Source organism: Oryzias latipes, chromosome 6 (genome assembly GCF_002234675.1).
Source record: "Oryzias latipes chromosome 6, ASM223467v1".
Taxonomy (NCBI): Eukaryota; Metazoa; Chordata; class Actinopteri; order Beloniformes; family Adrianichthyidae; genus Oryzias; species Oryzias latipes.
Genome location: NC_019864.2, coordinates 21,348,944 through 21,358,854, shown reverse-complemented (window position 1 = coordinate 21,358,854; position 9,911 = coordinate 21,348,944). Strand labels below are relative to the sequence as shown.

General features: G+C 37.7%; 1 protein-coding gene across 2 annotated transcripts; it reads left to right on the top strand.

The window, feature by feature from the left end:
• Nucleotides 1-960: 960 nt before the first annotated feature.
• On the top strand, nt 961-9,911 carry LOC101163973 (ubiquitin-conjugating enzyme E2 H). Of its 2 annotated transcripts, XM_020703691.1 has the most exons (8): nt 961-1,092; nt 1,177-1,297; nt 4,222-4,298; nt 5,048-5,122; nt 5,241-5,280; nt 5,488-5,540; nt 7,668-7,796; nt 7,948-9,911. In XM_020703691.1, exons 2-8 carry the CDS (start codon nt 1,245-1,247, stop codon nt 8,070-8,072), a joined length of 552 nt encoding a protein of 183 aa, XP_020559350.1. In that variant the 5' UTR covers nt 961-1,092; nt 1,177-1,244; the 3' UTR covers nt 8,073-9,911. The 2 variants fall into 2 exon arrangements, with proteins under 2 accessions (XP_020559350.1, XP_004069753.1); XM_004069705.4 differs by having other exon boundaries at nt 1,002-1,297.

Here is a 9,911-nt window from a genome sequence, read left to right as displayed (position 1 = left end):
AACTTCATTAGTTATTTCTGTATTTTGAAAAAATTTGTAATGTTTTTTTACAGTTTACATGTTTTGCAGACCGCATGTTTTTTACACTTTTGCAGCTGTATTTATTTAATATTTATTCCTTTATTTAATAAGAATCTCATTTTTGATAATAATTTTTCATAATCATTTTAGTAATATTTTTAATTATCTAATATAAATGTAATTTGTGATGTCCTTTATTGATGTTATATTATATAGATTATTTTCTGAATGTCGTGTTGCTGCCACAGATAAATGAAATTTCCCCATTGTGGGATTAATAAAGTCATCTATCTATCTATCTAAACGGACTTATAATTATTTTTGCTTGAATTTAATGTGCAAAGGTTTTTATTTCATTTGGAGTTAAAAAAAAAGCTAGTTTAGTGTCAGTTGGTTTTTTTCATTGGTAAATCTAAAAAGGCACAGTCAGTTTTGTTTCATTAAAAAAAATGTATATATATATATATATATATATATATATATATATATATACATACACACACACACACACACATATATATATATATATATATATATATATATATATGAACAAAAAGAAAATGTTTTGAAAACCGTTTTGATAGTGAACAGAATATTTGAGTCGCTGTCAGTTTGCCTAGTATTGATTTTTATACTTTTAACCCCTCCATCAATATTGTAAATAAAATCCCGAACTTGCCACATGAATATTCGTGATTATCATTTGTGTGATTCACGTGACTCAACTTGTTCCTAACGTGCTTATTGTAGGTTCTGAATAAGTACATTTTAGCATAGATCTAGAAACAATAGATATGCTCGCACTTTGTAGTTTAAGATCTTCTGAGCAGTTTTTCAAAGACGGGCCGGGAGTAAATTCGTACATGAATGTAGTCTTCCTAGTTCGCGGAAAAGACGACAGTCGCGTCGTTTTCAGCTCTTTAACGATATGGTTAGCAGTGTAGCCACACTCTTGAAGTGCATTTCTATGTCTGAGCCCCTCCTCTGATCAGTCTGGTCACTGGCAGAGTCTTCAGGACAGGACACAACTAGGTAGAGCTGGTCAGGCAGGGGAAGACTCCGGAGGAAAAAGTAGGCAATGTTGCAGCTAGGCTCCAGTTTTTGCACTTTTAGGGAAGGCGACTGAGGTATTAGAAGGATTTTTGGTGTTTTCAGGCTGAAAGGTTGAGGTAGCCCCCATAGCCGCAGTATTTTTGGATCTCTTCTGAGAGAGGTACACAAAAATGTCTTCTCCAAGTCCGGGCAAGAGGCGAATGGATACCGACGTGGTGAAACTGTATCCTTTACATCGGATAAACAACCTTATGAAGTTTCTTTTTATGGAAAATGTCAGCGTTTCGATGGCGATGGTTACACAATTACAAACTGTTCTAGCAGTCGTCGTTGTGTGTATAACGTGAGTGGGACTACTTTGATGTTAGTGGTCAGGCTCTGTCTAACGTTAGTCTGCGGGTTGGCAGACGTTAGCCAGTTAGCATAATAGCAAATAATCAGTTTTTAATCACAATTTTAGTCCCCTTTTGTCGTCTGTTTTTAGCTTGTTTTTTCACGTTAGCATTGGCCGTTGTGGTTTTATCAGTTGAGAATAACCAACGGAAACTGTCGCAGCACAACGCTGGCTGTTAACTCTTGTTAGCTTTGAGCTTTGTTAGCCTCCGCTTCAAAGCCTTAACCTGTTAGTCCACTGTGATCCCACGACACTGACAGCACATCGCTAAATATAAAGCGCTTGATAATAGCTAGCATTCGGAAACACTTCTTCGGAAAAAAGACAACACCTGTATCAATTTACGAACTGCCAGCGTCAGCGCTAAGGTAGCTCGCCTTTTTTCTTCCGTTTTTTTTAGCATACTGCTATCAACAGAGAACAATTAAGGTCGCTGTGGAGATATATTAATATCGACAAGCGACTGCAGCATTTTTATTAACTCGAAGGAACATCCCATCAATTCTCAGACCAGTTGTGTTTTTGTTTGTTTGTTTGTTTGTTTTTTAGCCTGAACTTCTCGAATACAAAAAGGAAGACTAAAGGGAAATTTTTATTCACGCAAATAAGTCACGGTTGGCGTGTTTTGGTCACAATTATTGATCTAATGACGCACATAGCAAAACTATACTATTTAAGTTTTGTTGGGGAATATATTATGCGAATCAATAGGCTAAAAAAAGAATTATAATTAAATATATCTTTTTATCTTAGACCTAAACTATATATCTTGATACTCCCATATGTGGAAACCCTTACAGCTATGTTGTTATTCTTTATTTCCATAACTAAACTATGCTATGACTCAATCTCCTGAAGTTTGAAAGGTTTTCTGGCAGCGTGAGCTGAATTGTTTTGTTTTTGTCCTGCAGCTAGTTGCTAGTCTCCGATTGGCCCGCTTGTTACCATCCGGAACACGGTAGAGGGCGGGCTTTAACCTACAGCTGATCGGGAGACAACAAGCGTGCTGCTGGGGCACATGCAGGGATCATGCGACCGCAGCAGGGACGGCCTTCATGTCAGTTCGGGACTGAACATGATGTTTTTCTGAGCAGCTAGCTGACTAAGTACACAGCGTAGAGATGATTGTGCAATTTATCAATCAACATGGTGATTATTTAATGTTTCTCCATACTGCTGACGGAATGTTTGCTTATTATTTTTAGTGGATGACATTTCAAATGTATTACAAAACGTTTTGTTTGTTGTCTGTTATGAGAATTTGGCATATTGATTTGAAGTGGTTTCTAATTCTGTTTTAAATAGTTTGACTTTTTCTATTTGATGGCTGCTTTTGGCACCTTGAAGTGATCGTCGTTTGGAAATAGAGCTTTATAGAAATCAAATGAACAGGATGAGAGGATTATTTTTAAATGTGCATTAAGGACACTGGTGAACTCTGCTTCCCTCACATGTGTTTCCAATTGTTACAATTTCATACAAACATTTTGTTGTCATTGCTAACACAGTGCTGTGTGTCAGTGACTAAAAACACGTTTACCAGAAGTCCCTTGATTTTGCTAATATAGTTTTCCTTCTATATGCCTGGAAGAGGAGCGGTGTGAACATGGCTGTTCTAGTGAGGTTTGGTTGAAAACAGCTTTGTTTTAGTGATTTAAATATAAACTTTACTGTCGGTTTCTTTATATATTCTTTAAAAAAACATGTAGTTGAACACAAAAACTGAATGTGTGTCACAAGCCCGATCACATTAATGGTGAGGCTGTTAGACCACAGATGTGTGGGTTTGCTTATTTTCTGTTGTAGATCTTGTTCCACCAGTTCCTGAAACTACAGGATTACACCAGATCCCAAACATTGTGCATTGGTTTAGGTTATCCTTAAATAAATATCAGAGAATTATATCCTTTAGGTTTAAGGTTATTTTTGCAGTTGTGTTTAGCTTTTTATAAATAAATGAGAAAAGCAGCAAAACAAAGTTTAGTTTATTCTGACTTGCATAACTAATATATGTCATGTGAATTATTGGCATATTCACTTTAAAGAGGCAAAATTCATAGGAGTTTGGAGGACACTCTTTTAAAATAAATCTTGTTTTTTTTGTCTTGTCTGAAAGAAATGCGCAGCCCCATCCTCGATAACCCTCGGGGGGCATAAGCCCAAATGTACATCTGTAAAAGGTTTATTTATAGGAGCCTTTTCCTCAGCTTCCATTCACTCATCCAGTCTATTTTGTCAGTGGTTTGCCACCATTTTAAGGCTATATCTAATCTGCTGGATGTTCTGGTTATCGTCCACTGTGAGCTAATCAAGGCATCTTTGTTAATAAGGGCCGTTGCCATCTGTGTCATCATTGATTGTTGCAGAATGAATGACAAAGGGATGACGAAAGAGCAGAAAACTTGTCTGGGTTTCCTTCTCCTCCGTCCGTCTGTCACGTGTCAGAGGTGCAGTCATTGGGAGGAAATCCTTTTCAACTGTCAGACTGCAGACTCAGCCTCCCGTCTTTTGATGTCGCCACATCCTGGTGATTTATGAACCCAAGTGCTTTGCACGTGTCTTTTATTCAGACAGGTAATGACAGTTGGTGTTGTCATGTTCTCTGCAGAACAAACCGTTGCTTTTGAACACATGAGCTTCATCAAACCTGAACTAATAAATCAAGAGAAGAGGTGTTATCTGCTTAAATAAAACGTAGTTCATGATGTATCTTTTTGTATTTGTTATGTCTGTTTGCCTTAACTGAATATCAGCATTGAAAGCAAGCATGAAGTTACCATCTTGAGTGGACTTAATGAGTTTGTGGTCAAGTTTCATGGACCACCTGGAAGTAAGAGCCTAAAGCATTTATTCCCCAAATGACATGTTTATTTGAGAAAGACATTTCATCAGTTTTTTTTCAGCATGTTTTAGGTTCGAGCTTAATTCATAAATGATCTTTTCTTTTCAAAGACCCTCTCCAATCATATTTGGACCACTCTAAAAGCCTTCCATGGGGTCTTTTAATTATGACTATGCAGTTGATTGCCAAAATAAAAAAAAACTGGGTCGTTTTCTTGGACATAGTTTCCGTAGAGCGGCAGTAGTTCGAAATGTGCCTCGTTGTGGGCCGGACTGTTGGGGTGGAATAATCCTGCCCCTTACAGCCCAGCACACCCCCAACCTAACATTACTGGTGCAAAAAAAATGTTGAACAATATTGGAGCTATCCAGCCGTACAGTTTAGTGCCAGATTCCAGCTCAGACGAGGAAAACAAAGACGTACGTGGATCTATGTGTCTGCAAGTGGATGCATCAGAATGGAGCAGAGCAGGGAGCTGGTGGCATAATGATTGTAGCTTCTACGTCACTGCTACAAGCCTTTTCAAAAAGCTTTTTTTTCAATTGCTTCTGATTTACAATGATTTAAAATAAAGCTTTACTCACAAAATGCGTTTTTAAGCTTATTTTATATATGTCCTCTATCAAAAGAAAAAAGAAGCCACTAGAACATGTTAAAAACACGAATAACACAGTTTTCATTGGAGGGGGGTCTTTTTTAGCCAGGTGTCCGAACTAATTTTACTTTATTTTTTTTAGCACCGTATGAAGGGGGCGTGTGGAAGGTTCGGGTGGACTTGCCAGATAAATACCCCTTCAAATCACCGTCAATAGGTACACAGATGTGGATTGTGAAGCTTTGAAAGGGTTTTGTCATCCCAGGAATGTCCTAAAGTGTTTTTTTGTTGAGTTACTGGTTCAATAGGTATTCTTTTGTTTGTTTTCCCTCCAGGGTTCATGAACAAAATCTTTCATCCCAACATTGATGAAGCGTAAGTAGGAAAACTCCAGTGAGCACTGGTTGCACTTTATTTTTGCATAGTTAACTGGTCGGTGTGAGTAAGACGTCAGTATTATGGGAAAAGTTGCTCATCTGCAATGGATTTGAATACTTTACCAATATTAGAAACCCTTTGGGAATGACTTAAATGCTGCTGTGGCTTTGGGTCACGCATCTCCCGTGTTTTCCCTTCTTTCAGGTCAGGGACGGTGTGTTTAGACGTCATCAACCAGACGTGGACAGCTCTGTATGGTAGGTCACAGCCACTGAGGGTATCGGGAGCATCTGACAAACTTTTATTGGCTTTTTAGGGAAACCGATGAAAACTGAGTGAAAGGGAGCAGCTTACACCTCTGCAGTGCAGAGCTGCTCCATTTAATCAGCTTACACTGGAGTGAAAAGTGGTGTGTGTATTCAGGCCAGGGATTCAGTGCTGGCAGGTGAGACAGTCCTGCAACTGAAGGCTCGAAAATACCGGTAGTTTAATAAAGATCTGTTGAGGTTGGTGTATGAATGAATGCAAATTTAAAACAAGACTCAAGTTTAATTTGCATCTTCAACATCAAGCACATTCACTTCTGGCGTTGTTTAACAAAAGCTGAAACTGACAGCCAGCAGAAATAGTATCTTCTAGATACAGTGGGGCAAAAAAGTATTTATTTACACACATATATATATATATATATATATATATATATATATATATATATATATATATATATATATATATATATATATATATATATATATATATATTGTTTTAAGAGAACTTGGAGAACTGGTGGCTGACAATACTTTTTTTGGCCCACTGTACATCAAATGTTTAAGAACCCTATTGGCCAGGTTAGGCTCCAGCAACCCTTTAGAGACAAAACAGTTTTAGAAAATGGATGGAACTTGATTTGGTAAAAAATTCGTCAAGGTTGGTTATACCTGTCAAAATAATGAATCTATTGAATTTAATTGTTATTTAAATTAATTAAATTTTTTAAAGCAAAGAGGATGTATCTGAGAAAATCAAATGTCACACAGACTGGACTTTAAACTGAACATTTTCATTTAATCAGGCAGAAACAAATAGTGTTTTTTAGAAGATGCAGTCTTTTTATGAATTAAATTTGATCTTTACAGGAAATAAGAAACTAATTATTTTTAGTCAATACTTTGCATGTCTAAATCAGCAAATGCAACCTGATGTGGCTCTTTTACCTCTTCAAATAAAATAAGTCATTTCTAAATGGGTGACGTAATTAGAATTGATTTAATTTAGATGAGTTTATATATTCACGGCAAAATGCACAGATTTCAAATACTGAAAAAGGTCAGATCTTCTCTGATTGTTCAGTTTATTTTATAAGTTTGAAGCACATATTATCTTATGATCCAAAACGATGTTTAGTAGCTGACCAGAGGGGAGTTGCTGAAAATGTATAATTGTCTATTCTTGATATACATTTTCTACTGGATGATAAATCAATTTAATCGTTTTTATGTTCTGGGTTACAGTTGTAAGTAGGAAATGGGATGACAGCTCACCAAAGCGGACTTATAGGGTATAACAAGAAAAGGGCCGTTTTTGTCTGGTTTAAAACCTTTTGTAAAAGTACATTAGCTTCAGTGGGATGATCCTGTTTGACACAGCAAGTCTTTTATTTTAAAAGGCAAGCTTTAGTCAACAGTAAAGTATTTCACATTTTGAGAAAATGCTACTTTCTCTTTATATTTTTGTTTTTATTCAGAAAATAAATAAAAAAATCACATTGGTCATAAAAGTAACAAAGTAAAAAATGCAAATGAGTTTCAAAATTTTCCTAAAGGGTGAAATAAGGATTTTTATTGGCTCCTACTAGGTTTTGATCAGTAAGAAAGAGGCCCAAAAGGCTATTTAACTGTTAAAGGTTGCAAACACTTATTTGATTTAGTAGACTGTTACATAGCACTATTCGTACACAAAGCCAGTAGAAACTCTTTGCCTTATAAATACCCAAAACTCTTTTCAGAAAGCGGGGGAATTATTATCTGAAGGATCTTTTAACTGTCAGGGACAGCAAATAGTCAGAACAACAAAGAGAAAGACGTTTATATCAGTGTATGGAGTTTGACTCTGGAATGGCCTCTGGACTCGGCTGAAACAATGCACATCTATTGCTTTCACTGGAGCATAAATAAAATGTTGTTTGTTATATTGTTCTTTATGCTCCATACTTGAAATAAATTTAGTACAAGTAAGTCTTGTACATTTTTTCTTTGTTTTGAAAATTAAACCAGCCATGAATGTTTGCCTGCAGTAGAGCCCTCTAGTGGCTGATGTTGTATGTACACCTCAATTTACATCTGTCATCTGTACTGACTGATTTTTATTTTCTTCTTCTCATCCAGACCTCACCAACATCTTTGAGTCGTTCCTCCCTCAGCTGCTCGCCTACCCCAACCCCATCGATCCTCTGAATGGGGACGCCGCCGCCATGTACCTCCACCGGCCAGAGGACTACAAACACAAGATCAAAGGTGACATTCACCGCTGCTAAGAACTCATTCTACTGAAGTCTGGGGATCGCTCCCCGTCTTTTATAACTTGTAGACATTTTTGGAACAAATGAGCATTTGTCAGCTTGTTGTGTTCTGATTCTTTATCCGCTTTTTTTGTTTTTTCTGTCAGAGTACATCCAGAAGTACGCCACAGAGGAGGCTCTAAAGGAGCAAGAGGAGGGCAGGGGCGACTCCTCTTCCGAAAGCTCAATGTCAGACTTTTCGGAGGACGAGGCTCAGGATATGGAGTTGTAGTGAAGGGGGAGCAGCCTTCACCTCACAACAGACTGTCATTTCCTAAAGAGCAGAAACTCAGTACTCTATTCATATTTAAACAAGACTATTTTTTACAGCAAAACAAGGATTTTTATTGCTACACAAGGGTTTGCAGTATAAAAAAGATAAAATCTCATATTCTGGGGAATTCATCATGACCTGCCTATCTCCCTCCTCTTCATCACAAAACCAGTTTGTTTCAGGATGGGGGTTTTCATGCCGTTTGACAGACGCTGGACTGAACCTTGACGCCAGCAGGGGAAGGGGAGCCATCTGCGCGCCTCGACGTCACCTTCTGCTGTTTCCTTTGAATACCATCGAACATGTTGATTGGTCATCATTTAACACTGCCGCCACGAGAACCCGCCATTTACAATCTTTATTTGATGAGAAAGAGCAGATGCACGGGTGTTCAGACCGCTCTCAATGCAATCCTGCAGAAGCATTGCACACAATCGTGTGTGTGCGTATGTGTGTGCGCGTGTGTCAGCGAATGCTTGGTTGCAGTCCACAGATAACTTGTGTTGTCCTGGCTTCTGATGCTCAGCAGGAATCAGGAGAGAGGTGTATGATCCTGGTCTCTCTGTTCTTCAGCAGCAGTTTCTTCCTCCTCCTCCTTCTTCCCCTCTCCGTTTTAGGAAAGTGTTTGCCATCCTCTGAGTATCTTTGTGTTTCGTGGCATGACACAGAAGATTTAGTCGGCGTTTGTAGAGCTGTGTTGCTGTGGGCATGAAGACAACGCTCGTTTCTCAGGCCGGGTTCAGTGGGAATCGCCGTTGAACTTCTTTACTTTGCCTATTGCTTTTGTTGAACTGTAATAGGTGTCTGACTTGCGTAGGGATAGTTAGTTTCTTTGCGGGTGATGTGTCCTGTCATAATGTATGGTTTAATACTTCTATAACACACAGGCTGTTCTATAAAGATGAGGAAGTTGACGCATTTAATCAGCTGTTGGATGATTCTGTTAAAGCTAATCCTCCAAATACTGTTTGCACCCCCACTCCTCTGCCCTTCTTTTATATTTAAACTTGTCTGTCAGACATTATTATAGGAATTATTTTTTCTCTCAAAACAACTCAGCAGGGTTGGATTTATTTTTTTCTTGCTCTACTTTCCAAAAAAAGTGTTGGGACCAACATATGACAAACATGTAAATTTTAATTTCCCCTCAAAAAGGAGTTCTCAGATATCTACAAAGTATGGATGTTCCCCTAAAGGATCAAACTGGAGTTCTCCCGCTGAAGACACATGGAAACATCTAGCTTTTTTGGGGTTTGTTCCTAACAAAGCTGACATCCCAGTTGGTTACAATGATGATTGTGTTGGCAAAGCTATGACAGCTTATTGTTCAGTGATGGAAATATTTGGTTTGATTATTATTTTATTTTTTTTTGGCAATCTGAATGCTGGTGGAAGCTGCAGTCCCTCCCTGTGCTGCTTTCTACATGAATAGAAACATGTAAAGTCATATCAAAATCTAAAAAAGGCATTTGTTTTAAGATGAAGGTCAACAGATTCAGAGAGAATAAAAAATGCAATTCAGCTTTATGTTCCCATCATGTTACAGTTTATAGATGAGAACAAAAGGAAATCGCTGTTCAGCCTCCCCATTATCTGGAGTCACCGTTGTGCAATTTAGATGCAGCACACATATTCAATGCCTATAATTTGTCTTTTTTTTATCTTTTATTTTAAGCCCTACGTTCAAAATACAGATCGAGATTACATTTTTAAAGGCCAAAAAAAAGGAAGAAAAAGAACCGTGAATAAATGTGCTTCCCTTGTAACTTAAAAAAATAAATAAAAAAGTAAGCATTA

What these genes read in the sequence shown, in the direction of transcription:
- LOC101163973 (XM_020703691.1), top strand. Translation starts at nt 1,245, where the DNA reads ATGTCTTCTCCAAGTCCGGGCAAGAGGCGAATGGATACCGACGTGGTG. An exon ending in GACGTGGACAGCTCTGTATG is followed by an intron (nt 5,541 to 7,667) that starts GTAGGTCACAGC and finishes CTTCTCATCCAG; the next exon opens with ACCTCACCAACATCTTTGAG. An exon ending in CTACAAACACAAGATCAAAG is followed by an intron (nt 7,797 to 7,947) that starts GTGACATTCACC and finishes TTTTTCTGTCAG; the next exon opens with AGTACATCCAGAAGTACGCC.